The sequence below is a fragment of the Strongylocentrotus purpuratus genome, unplaced genomic scaffold (assembly GCF_000002235.5).
Source record: "Strongylocentrotus purpuratus isolate Spur 01 unplaced genomic scaffold, Spur_5.0 spur5_scaffold_20, whole genome shotgun sequence".
NCBI classification, from domain to species: domain Eukaryota; kingdom Metazoa; phylum Echinodermata; class Echinoidea; order Camarodonta; family Strongylocentrotidae; genus Strongylocentrotus; species Strongylocentrotus purpuratus.
The window spans coordinates 38,165,099-38,178,541 of record NW_022145606.1 but is presented as its reverse complement, the minus strand read 5'-3'; the positions used below and the strand labels follow the sequence as shown (position 1 = coordinate 38,178,541).

At 39.0% G+C, this 13,443-nt stretch overlaps 1 protein-coding gene across 1 annotated transcript; it reads right to left on the bottom strand.

Annotated features, from left to right (window-relative positions):
- Positions 1–1,675: 1,675 nt before the first annotated feature.
- LOC587405 lies at positions 1,676–12,870 on the bottom strand. Its single transcript, XM_030993922.1, has 7 exons — positions 12,330–12,870; positions 7,974–11,798; positions 6,400–7,838; positions 3,560–3,772; positions 2,256–2,410; positions 1,809–1,844; positions 1,676–1,700 (listed from the first exon to the last, which is right to left on the bottom strand). Exons 1-7 carry the CDS (start codon positions 12,868–12,870, stop codon positions 1,676–1,678), a joined length of 6,234 nt encoding a protein of 2,077 aa, XP_030849782.1.
- Positions 12,871–13,443: the final 573 nt, after the last annotated feature.

The window sequence follows — 13,443 nt, the reverse complement described above, 5'->3', positions numbered from 1 at the left end:
AATGGGGATAGGATGCGCAAATTGTTTCCGCACAGCAATAATATTTTTCAGAGCTAAATACAATCATTACTGGACAAAGCGCAAAGTGCCAAATTTCTAAATTGCTCTCCATTATTTCCTGGAATTTATATACATATATACATAAATAAATTACCTGAACTATGTAAGGTAAGTCTTCGTGTATGAACATCCGGAGTGTGATGTCTTCCCCACGTGCCATGTCAATGGGAAGGAAAGGGGTACACACCATTCGTTTACCACGACTATGACAATGAAGCTTTATCGGTATCCAGAGCTGTACATTGTCCTGAATGAGAGATGTGGCTTCTACGACGAGCTTGATGTCCCTTTTCTTAAGGATACATTGTGTATAACCATCAAGGGACCGTTCACGATGAACTGTAAACAGATGTTTATTGACAGGGAAAGAGTTAGAACACAAACATGTTTTTAAATATGTTTGCTTTCTTTTGTATACCCCTATTTGCTGTGATGACTTTGATTTTTATACAAACATGTTGTTAAACATGTTTGCTTTCTTTTGTATAATCCTATTTGCTCTGATGACTTAGATTTTTTTTTTCTTCAATTTTTTGCTAAGTACTTCGTTTACAACATTTGCGTTAGGTAAGCTAATTTTAGTTTGAAGAACTGAAAAGAAACCGTCATTATTTTGATGGGAAAAAAGGTGAGTGAGGAATGTATGAAAAATAATCTTTCAAAGTACAGCGCATTTTTACTTGAAATAAAAACATTAAAGGTAATACAAAGTTTTGGGAAATTTTAATAATTGGCTGGATTGTGATTCTTTACAATGTTGATATATTTGGATGCCCCTATGGATAAGCACCGGAGAAGTTAGCCCTAAAACCCTTCTGCTTTCGAGATAAATTGAATATAAACACTTACTAGTACTCCCGGTAAATCTTGATGAATTTCAAGTAGCGTCTATACGGCCATACAATGGTAGCTGCGGCCTTGAAAATCTCACAATATGTAGTTGTGATATATAATTTCCAAACGGGAAATTGGTCGAGTTTAGTCAAGAAACATTGTTTATAGCTAAATTAATATATTGACCTTGAAAGGCAGCTATACAACATAAACAGTTTATTATTCCCATTTCATCACTTTAGACTCGATTTCAACCGCGACATCGATCACTGAATATTGTATGATCGCATAATTATGCTTCCAAGATGTTAATTTGAACCGAATTCATGACCCCGTACCAAAACTTTGTAATACTTTTAACACTTTCACTGCGCCAAGTAAGATAGCCATTTGAATTAAACGTGGCAAATCCTGAAAATATTCTGTTGTCTTTACAACTCCCTTGCATCCTCCTGTTGACAACTAACCTGAATTAGATTCAGTGTGCTTCCAGATAATGTCAGCATGAACATCGTTTGACTTCAGCAATGTTGCGGCATGAGGGAGACTTAACGTTATAGGCTGGTTGTTAGAATAGTACCACTGTGCAGGCAATGTGATAGCAATGCCATGGCCTGTAAGAAACTCCCCCTCTAGATTAGGTGGGGGATCATCAGTAACTAGAGCTAAAGATACATCGTGGCTAGAGCCAGCCTGCACTCTCCTTGGTGGAATCGACATTGTCACGTCACAGCTATCCAAATGTAGAATTCCTCCTTCACAGCCAATAATGCGATGACTCTCAGTAGATCTTGCAATTGGTAGATCTAAAATTTGTTCATACAAAAAAGGGACAAGGTAACCAGACAGGGGAGACCAGTGGATTTAATGAAATATTAGTGAGAAGTAAAGCTACTGAAAATAGTATATTATACATACCGCGGAATTCATGAACATCATCTTCGGATAAGCTGCAAAAAGAACAACACAAAAAAAAGTTGTACGAGTATATCTATAATTAGGATGTATTACTTATCATACATCCATGTTTTACGTCATAGAATATCCTGTTTTATATTACAGTGATGTCTCCACTTTGTGTTGACTTTTAGGCATTTAGTACCATCAATTGATAAACAATAAGAATTGCTTTCTTCGAGGAGTGACGTTTGCAGAAAAATAAAATAGGCAATCGACAAATCACTTGAAAAATCCATCAATCTATCAGCAGGGCTATACAATAACTGTAGGAACTTTGTACCTAAATGATGTGGTCATATTTCTTAGATTTTATTTCCTTGAGTTGATGTATCTTTTTGTGATGAATGTTAAGCAAAATGTTTTAAGGAGGCTGGTTAACGAATTCTTTATAATTTTCTCACCTCCGTAATACCATTTGCCTAATGCGCTCATCTCTGGCATACTGTACCGGTGTAAAGCCTTCGTTGTCCTTGATGTCAACCTTGGATCCTTGATTTATAAGGAATTGTATCAGAGCCTCCGCGGAGGATATGTCATCATCACTCTCTTGTTGTATCTGTTTGGGGGTTAAAGAATGAAAAGGTAAAGGTCTTATGATTTCGTAATTGCGGGAAGTAGATTATGGTGAAACACACCAATATATACAGAATGTCTACATTTAGTGTTTTTATTACATTCCTACAGGTTTTCTTGATGACTGCCTTGTATTAAGTTCATACTTGCAGCAATTCATTCACATGCCATTATGTACTTATACCATGAAATGATGATGACAATGACAATGATGATGAAAACAGTAGCAAATATAATAGGAATATTACTACGACTAATGCCACTATTATAATTAATAGTAATAATAAATCTACATGTCCATATAAATAAGCACGTATTCTCTCCATCGTCATTCGAAGGCTTCGCCCCAACATCTACGAACACGCACGACACGCACGACACACACCTTGTGAGTCAGTGGAACGATTGTAAAAAACAACAACATAACATCAAACAAACGGAGAAATTAAGCATGTTTAATACTAAGCCCTTTTAAAGAGTTATGGTTTAACAATGGGAAACTAACACGCACACACGCAATCACACACAAACATGCCAACGAGTATATATATATATAATGTACATAATCAAGTTTTTCCATTTCCTTCCTATTTCCTGAACGGTCAGGTATTTAGAGAATCAGTTTCATTAAAAGGTCTTTGTAAAGATAAAACTAAAATAGAAGAAACTATCAACAACAAAAATACAAAAACCTTGCGAGTCTTCTCATTCTATAATATATCCCAAGTTGGCCACCCAATATTCAAATGTGCATCTTCTTTGTTTTATCTTTATATATCAAATTGAAATCCAACTACTACATACATCTGTAAAATTTTATTTACACCCCCTGTTTCTGTTTTCTTCTTTTCTTCTCTTTCTCTCTCTCTCTCTTTTCCCCCTTTACCAATATTTTTTCCCTCCATATTTGTATTATTATTGTTCATGCTTTCAAGCTATGCTTATTTTGTGAACCGTCTTGTTTGATATTTTCGACTAGTTACAGCCTGTCTTACTTAATTTTACATATTTATTCTTTTGTCATGATTGTGTAAAATTTGCAATGTTTTGTTTGTTAAATATTTGTAAAACTGCAAGAGAAAAAGAAAATCAAACAGAAATAAATAAATCAAATCAAATCAAATCAAATAACCTGCTGCAAAGCTGTCGTCACTTCAACCTGTCTTTTCTTACAGTGGCATAGTCTGATGGCAACATGCAAGGGTGTCTGGCCATCGTGTGACTGAGAATTCACACCAGCACCTAGTGATACCAACTCCTCAACTATTGATGACAACCCGCTTACAGTAGCAAGGTGAATGGGTGTTAGACCAGCACTGTCGCTGTGATGTATAGATGTTGCATCCTGTGACAAAAAAACCCCCCAAAAAACAAACAATAAATGATGGAATTGAAATATTGTCATACAATGATGGTGATACCTTTCATAAATTTTGATTTCGGTAATATATATAGGCCTACAAATAAAACACACTATCCATAATATAGAGTAGAAGTCATACAAAATTATGACACTTGGAGGTAGATAAGGCATTATTGTCTATCATTACTATTATTATCATAATTATAATAATGAAATATATACATATACTATTAGCTTAACACCATCAAAACAAAGGAAGATACTATTCCCGAGTACTATCAGGATGCAGGAGGCATAGCAGCAAAACTAAGGGGGATGGTAGCTGTAGATGAGTTGTAAATAGTAGATGTAGTGGGAGAGAATGTATAGTATGAGTAATGGTGGTACTGATGGTATTTAATCAGATGTCATACTAATTAACATAATAAACTGAATAAGTTACAGCTACGTGTACCTCATGAAGAAGAATCCGTGCAGCATCAGCTTTGCCAGAGCTTAGTGCAATACTTATTGGTAACTGGCCTCTTCTAGAAAGTCTCGTGCTCATACATGCTTTCCGATCCAGCAGATTCTTCATTATTGTTTCATTCCCACTTTATTTAAAGCAATGTAGCATAACATGCATTTATGTATATATTTTACTAACTTTATGTTAAAACTATTTATGAACACTGTCAATGTTTTTCACTTTAATACTATGGGTAATAGCATTACTAAAGATTAAATAATGGAGATTCTGTTTCTTTGAGATTTACTTAAAATTATTATTAATTGGGCCTCATCCCCCCCAAAAAAAAACAATAATAATAATAATAATAATCATGCTACAGGTGTACACACAGAGAAATAAAAGGTGTTCTTGGGGAGTAAAACGAAAATGGAGAAACTATTACACCTTTTATGGAGTACAACACGGAAATACGCAAGGGTGTATATTTGAGGGATGTAATTTTACACCCTATTTTAGTCAGACGAGCTCTGATTGGTCAGTGCATATGCGCATGCGCTACAGCAATGGCGCATCGTGTCAATATAGGTACTGCCAAATGAAGAAAAATTAGCATAATTCACATATTTTAGTCATGTTAGGGGAATTATCATGTTTTATTTGGGCATATTATTTGTGTGAAAGTTATTCGATTAAGAATAAGGGGTTGTACCGAAGGTTATATTTGATAATTTAATGAAATTAGCAGAAGTGTTGTTTTACTAACTAGTACATAATTGTCTTCTTATAGGTGTAAGTAAAGGGAAGATATTCGGTAAGGCAGGATTGTGTATTAAGGTAATACTCCCTATAGGGAGTCAATTTACACCTACTTTTCTCTGTGTGTACATACATTTTCTTAAATAACAGGCGACATGTAATTGTAGCGGAACTTTTAGTTGTTTCTCATTCATTTTGAAATCTAATCGTCCTATGTAAAAAAAAAAAAAAGAGATATGTTATTTTGCTTCGATGATAAAAATAATGAATGTTTTTGTTAAATGCATCAACTATACAGTTGAATCATATTTTTGTATACAGTCATAGAGAAAATTAATAAAAATATTTAAGTTTAAAAAATGTTGTCTAAACAGTTCACCTTGCTGCAGCATAATGAAGGGCTGTCCATCCTTCTCCATCTGTCTCAATATCTACATTGTTTTCCAGCAACAGACGTACGCAGTCCGAATGTCCCCCCCTTGCGGCAGCCATAAGTGGCGTGACACCTTTGAAGGTCTGTAAGATAAATCATATCTGTAAACTGCCTACCTTTTTTAATTAGGCATAACAAAACATACAGGTAGCCCTACTTTATATTCTCATCGATGAATACAGTTTGCCCTACATAAAAGACAATCAGGGAGAATAAATAATGCTTACTCACTTGAATGGTTATTGTGTTGACATAATAATGTCTTTTACTTTTTCGAATTTATTTATATGACAATTAAGATTTAAATGTTATCATAAGTATTCAATTAAGGTATTTTTGTTTGCGCATATCTTTAGCACTGCTAGAAATCAATCTTATTTCAGGAACATTAGATTTCAAAAGCACTGTGCTGAATAAGGTGATACCTCACTTGTGGGATCCTATCAGCCAGCTCAAATCCCAATTTCTTTGCTAAATACGCACAACTTAGAACATTGTATAATGCGTGTCCTCTCCGGTATAGGATTTAGTGTTTCCTTATTTTGTATTTTGCTTTCGTCCAGAGCAGGGATTTACAACTGCTTGCAGTCAGTCGGAGTGGCGCGCGGCTGTTGCAAATAAAATTAATTTTAAAAATGAAAAAAATCTGCAAAATCAAGTAGTTGCAGTCGAAGTTGAGCCCAATTAAAGTGTCTGCTTAACAAACGGGAAGAAAGGGGAATTTAACGGGTTTTTTAAACAATTTCATAGGACTCTAAAGTGTAATTGTAAAAAGGAATTGTACTTCACATCAATTTTAAATCATGATTGATATACCTTTAACAAAAAAGGTGTTAACATGCAACATCTTGGCCTTTAAAAAGCCACTTTTTCCCTCTGAGACACCATACAACAATTAAATTGATAGTTAATTTTCGGCCAGCGCGCTGCCGACTGTTAGGTAAAACCAGTTTGATTTTAGCACAATACCTGAAGTCCCACTTGAAGAGCGGTGTAACTCTTTCCCGATGTACCGCTAGTGTCGTTTCTCATGAAATATTCCAAAGATTCCAAATGACCATTATCTGCTGCAAAATGAAAAACTGTCCAACCAGAATTATTACGTGCCTCGATATCTGCTCCTTTCGTAATGAGATATTTTATAATGTCCAGGTAGCCACCCCGAAAGGCAGCATGAAGTGGTAGATCACCATCAACTGCTGGTTTGTTTACATCTCCTCCTGCACTCACTAGACATTTAACGACATCGCCATGACCCAATTGTGAAGCAACATGTAGAGGTGAAAAGCCGTCGTTATCTACCGAATTCGGGTTCGCGCCTTGAGAAATTAAGTATTCTACAATGTTTCCATGACCTTCACATGACGCGGCACTAAGAGGTGTCGCACCATTCTCTGCTGCTTTCTTCACATCAGCTCCTGCATTCACTAGAAATTTAATAACATGAAGATGACCATCTTGTGAGGCACTGTACAGTGGTGTATAACCATCGTTATCAACCGAATTCGGATTCGCGCCTTGAGAAATTAAATATTCTACAATGTCTCCATGTCCATCATGTGACGCCGTGTCGAGCGATGTCACGCCATTATTTGATGATTTATTCACATCAGCTCCTCCATTCACTATACATTCAACAACACCAAGGTGACCCTTTCTTGAGGCAATGCACAGGGGAGTATAACCATTGTTATCAACCGAATTCGAGTTCGCTCCTTGAGAAATAATATATTTCACAATTGCTACATGACCTCTCTCTGATGCCGCATGAAGAGGTGTGAGGCCATTGTTTGCTGCCTTCTTCACATCTGCTCCTGCATTCAGTAGACATTCAACAACATCAAGATGACCCTCTTGTGAGGCACTGTACAGGGGTGTATAACCATCGTTATCAACCGAATTCGGGTTCGCGCCTTGAGAAATGAGATATTCTAGAATGTCTACATGACCATCACGTGACGCCGTATAAAGAGATGTCCATCCTTTCTCCATGGCTTTCTCCAAATCAGCTCCTGCATTCACTAGACATTCAACAACATCAAGTTGACCCTCTTGTGAGGCACTGTACAGGGGTGTATAACCATCGTGATCAAACGTATTAGGGTTAGCTCCTTGAGAAATTAGATATTTCACGATTGCTACATGACCTTTCTCTGATGCCGCATGAAGAGGTGTCAGGCCATTCTTTGCTGCTTTCCTCACATCAGCACCTGCATTCACTAGACATTCAACAACATCAAGTTGACCCTCTTGTGAGGCGTTGTACAGGGGTGTATAACCATCGTGATCAACCGTATGAGTTTTAGCTCCTTGGTAAATTAGGTATTTCGCGATTGCTACATGACCTTTCTCTGATGCCACATGAAGAGGTGTCAGGCCATTCTTTGCTGCTTTCCTCACACCAGCACCTGCATTCACTAGACATTCAACAACATCAAGATGACCCTCTTGTGAGGCGTTGTACAGGGGTTTATAACCATCGTGATCAACCGAATTCGGGTTCGCGCCTTGAGAAATGAGATATTTTACGATTGCTACATGACCTTTCTCTGATGCCGCATGAAGAGGTTTCAGGCCATTCTTTGCTGCTTTCTTCACACCAGCACCTGCATTCAGTAGACATTCAACAACATCAAGATGACCCTCTTGTGAGGCACTGTACAGGGGTGTATAACCATCGTGATCAACCGTATGAGTTTTAGCTCCGTGGTAAATTAGATATTTCACGATTGCTACATGACCTTTCTCTGATGCCACATGAAGAGGTGTCAGGCCATTCTTTGCTGCTTTCCTCACACCAGCACCTGCAATCACTAGACATTCAACAACATCAAGATGACCCTCTTGTGAGGCGTTGTACAGGGGTGTATAACCATCGTGATCAACCGAATTCGGGTTCGCGCCTTGAGAAATGAGATATTTTACGATTGCTACATGACCTTTCTCTGATGCCGCATGAAGAGGTGTCAGGCCATTCTTTGCTGCTTTCCTCACACCAGTACCTGCATTCAGTAGACATTCAACAACATCAAGATGACCCTCTTGTGAGGCACTGTACAGTGGTGTAAAACCATCGTTATCAACCGAATTCGGGTTCGCGCCTTGAGAAATGAGATATTTTACAATGTCTACATGACCATCACGTGACGCCGTGTCGAGAGATGTCACGCCATTGTTTGCTGCTTTCTTCACATCAGCTCCTGCATTCACTAGACATTCAACAACCTCGAAATGACCCTCATGTGAGGCAATGCGTAGTGGTGTAGAACCATCATTTGAACCTTTGTTTATATCTGCTCCAGAATTCACTAGACATTCAACAACACCAAGATGTCCCTTTCTTGAGGCAATAAACAAGGGAGTATAACCATTGTTACCAACCGAATTTGAGTTCGCTCCTTCAGAAATAAGATATTTCACAATTGCTACATGACCTCTAACTGACGCAGCATGAAGAGGTGTCGGGTCATTCTTTGCTGCTTTTTTCACATCTGCCCCTGCATTCACTAGACATTCAACAACATCAAGATGACCCTCTTGTGAGGCACTGCACAGTGGTGTAGAAACATCATATGAACCTTTCTTCACATCGGCACCTGTATTCACTAGACATTTAACAACGTCAAGTTGACCCTCTTGTGAGGCACTGAACAGGGGTGCATAACCATCGTGATCAACCGTATGAGGGTTAGCTCCTTGAGAAATTAGATATTTCACGATTGCTACATGACCTCTCGCTGATGCCGCATGAAGAGGTGTCAGGCCATTCTTTGCTGCTTTCTTCACATCTGCTCCTACATTCACTAGACATTCAACAACATCAAGATGACCCTCTTGTGAGGCACTGGACAGTGGTGTAAAACCATAGTTATTAACCGAATTCAGGTTCGCGCCTTGAGAAATGAGATATTCTACAATGTCTACATGACCATTACGTGACGCCGTGTCGAGAGATGTCACGCCATTATTTGCTGCTTTATTCAAATCCGTTCCTTCATTGACTAGATAATTAACAACATCAAGATAACCCTTTTGTGAGGCACTGTATAGGGATGTATAACCATCGTTATCAACCGAATTCAGGTTCGCTCCTTGAGAAATAAGATATTTCACAATTGCTACATGACCTCTCTCTGACGCCGCATGAAGAGGTGTGAGGCCATTGTTTGCTGCCTTCTTCACATCTGCTCCTGCATTCACTAGACATTCAACAACATCAAGATGACCCTCTTGTGAGGCACTGTACAGGGGTGTATAACCATCGTTATCAACCGAATTCGGGTTCGCGCCTTGAGAAATGAGATATTCTAGAATGTCTACATGACCATCACGTGACGCCGTATAAAGAGATGTCCATCCTTTCTCCATGGCTTTCTCCAAATCAGCTCCTGCATTGACTAGACATTCAACAACATCAAGTTGACCCTCTTGTGAGGCACTGTACAGGGGTGTATAACCATCGTGATCAAACGTATTAGGGTTAGCTCCTTGAGAAATTAGATATTTCACGATTGCTACATGACCTTTCTCTGATGCCGCATGAAGAGGTGTCAGGCCATTCTTTGCTGCTTTCCTCACATCAGCACCTGCATTCACTAGACATTCAACAACATCAAGTTGACCCTCTTGTGAGGCGTTGTACAGGAATGTATAACCATCGTGATCAAACGTATTAGGGTTAGCTCCTTGAGAAATTAGATATTTCACGATTTCTACATGACCTTTCTCTGATGCCGCATGAAGAGGTGTCAGGCCATTCTTTGCTGCTTTCCTCATATCAGCACCTGCATTCACTAGACATTCAACAACATCAAGTTGACCCTCTTGTGAGGCGTTGTACAGGGGTGTATAACCATCGTGATCAACCGTATGAGTTTTAGCTCCTTGGTAAATGAGATATTCTACAATGTCTACATGACCATTACGTGACGCCGTGTCGAGAGATGTCACGCCATTATTTGCTGCTTTATTCAAATCCGTTCCTTCATTGACTAGATATTTAACAACATCAAGATAACCCTTTTGTGAGGCACTGTATAGGGATGTATAACCATCGTTATCAACCGAATTCAGGTTCGCTCCTTGAGAAATAAGATATTTCACAATTGCTACATGACCTCTCTCTGACGCCGCATGAAGAGGTGTGAGGCCATTCTTTGCTGCTTTCCTCACACCAGCACCTGCATTCAGTAGACATTCAACAACATCAAGATGACCCTCTTGTGAGGCACTGTACAGTGGTGTAAAACCATCGTTATCAACCGAATTCGGGTTCGCGCCTTGAGAAATGAGATATTTTACAATGTCTACATGACCATCACGTGACGCCGTGTCGAGAGATGTCACGCCATTATTTGCTGCTTTATTCAAATCCGTTCCTTCATTGACTAGATATTTAACAACATCAAGATAACCCTCTTGTGAGGCACTGTATAGGGATGTATAACCATCGTTATCAACCGAATTCAGGTTCGCTCCTTGAGAAATTAGATATTCCACAATTGCTACATGACCTCTCTCTGACGCCGCATGAAGAGGTGTGAGGCCATTGTTTGCTGCCTTCTTCACATCTGCTCCTGCATTCACTAGACATTCAACAACATCAAGATGACCCTCTTGTGAGGCACTGTACAGGGGTGTATAACCATCGTTATCAACCGAATTCGGGTTCGCGCCTTGAGAAATGAGATATTCTAGAATGTCTACATGACCATCACGTGACGCCGTATAAAGAGATGTCCATCCTTTCTCCATGGCTTTCTCCAAATCAGCTCCTGCATTCACTAGACATTCAACAACATCAAGTTGACCCTCTTGTGAGGCACTGTACAGGGGTGTATAACCATCGTGATCAAACGTATTAGGGTTAGCTCCTTGAGAAATTAGATATTTCACGATTGCTACATGACCTTTCTCTGATGCCGCATGAAGAGGTGTCAGGCCATTCTTTGCTGCTTTCCTCACATCAGCACCTGCATTCACTAGACATTCAACAACATCAAGTTGACCCTCTTGTGAGGCGTTGTACAGGAATGTATAACCATCGTGATCAAACGTATTAGGGTTAGCTCCTTGAGAAATTAGATATTTCACGATTTCTACATGACCTTTCTCTGATGCCGCATGAAGAGGTGTCAGGCCATTCTTTGCTGCTTTCCTCACATCAGCACCTGCATTCACTAGACATTCAACAACATCAAGTTGACCCTCTTGTGAGGCGTTGTACAGGGGTGTATAACCATCGTGATCAACCGTATGAGTTTTAGCTCCTTGGTAAATTAGATATTTCACGTTTGCTACATGACCTTTCTCTGATGCCACATGAAGAGGTGTCAGGCCATTCTTTGCTGCTTTCCTCACACCAGCACCTGCATTCACTAGACATTCAACAACATCAAGATGACCCTCTTGTGAGGCGTTGTACAGGGGTTTATAACCATCGTGATCAACCGAATTCGGGTTCGCGCCTTGAGAAATGAGATATTTTACGATTGCTACATGACCTTTCTCTGATGCCGCATGAAGAGGTGTCAGGCCATTCTTTGCTGCTTTCCTCACACCAGCACCTGCATTCACTAGACATTCAACAACATCAAGATGACCCTCTTGTGAGGCACTGTATAGGGATGTAAAACCATCGTTATCAACCGAATTCAGGTTCGCTCCTTGAGAAATTAGATATTTCACAATTGCTACATGACCTCTCTCTGACGTCGCATGAAGAGGTGTGAGGCCATTCTTTGCTGCTTTCTTCACATCAGCACCTGTATTCACTAGATATTTAACAACATCAAAATAACCCTCTCGTGAGGCACTGTATAGGGATGTATAACCATCGTTATCATCCGAATTCAGGTTCGCTCCTTGAGAAATTAGATATTTCACAATTGCTACATGACCTTTCTCTGACGCCGCATGAAGAGGTGTTAGGCCATTCTTTGCTGCTTTCTTCACATCAGCTCCTGCATTCACTAGACATTCAACAACATCGAGATCACCCTCATGTGAGGCAATGCGTAGTGGTGTAGAACCATCATATGAACCTTTGTTTACATCTGCGCCAGAATTCACTAAACATTCAACAACACCAAGATGACCCTCCTCTGAAGCAAGATAGAGAGCGGTATAGCCATTGCTATCACCAATATTGGTATCTGCTCCTTCACCAATTAGATATTGAGCAATATTCTGGCGACCACTCCGAGACGCATAGTGAAGAGGGGTGTCGCCGCTTCTACTTCGTTTTCCTTGATCCGCCCCCAAATCAGTCATATATTTTACTAGGTCGACATGCCCTTCTTCTGAAGCGATATGGAGAGGTGTCTTTCCATCAGGATCCACACTGCGTAGCATGACCAGCTTGGCATCACCTGTCTCATTTTCTAGAATAGACCTTGTCTTTACAAGATCGCCTTCCTTTACCGCTGTAGAAAGCGACATGTTCCTTCTGTCTTCTCTGTCGGTATGTGTTTTTCTCCGGCTATGTATTTAATAAATAAGAACAAAAAAAGGGCAAAAAAGTTGGCATTAGAATTTAACGCTCTAAATTTATTCAGTATTTTATTTTGAATGAACCCAGTCAATACAGGTTTAGAAAGATGTATAAAACATATTACTGCAGATTGATGAAATGATTGGTACATGAGGTACAACGTCACAGATTAGCATTGGATACAGATGTAATAAAGATTTTTGTTTTGCGCTTTCCTATTGCTAATTGACGTGATTAACCCATTTTTAAATCGCTGAAGACATGAAAAAGATTAAGATGGTAGATCTGAATGTTATTATTTTCAATATTCTTCTGATGAAATTTGTAGATTTTATGAAGACAATATGAGCAATTTATGTGACGGTTATGATATCCCTAATGTTAATTGTAATTATCATACAGAAGATCAATTTTTTGAAACGGCATCTAAATATAATCATGCGAACAGTGGCTTAACTCTTCTTCATATAAATATGCGTAGTGTTTGTAAGAATTTTGACAAAATGTTAAGATTCATTGAT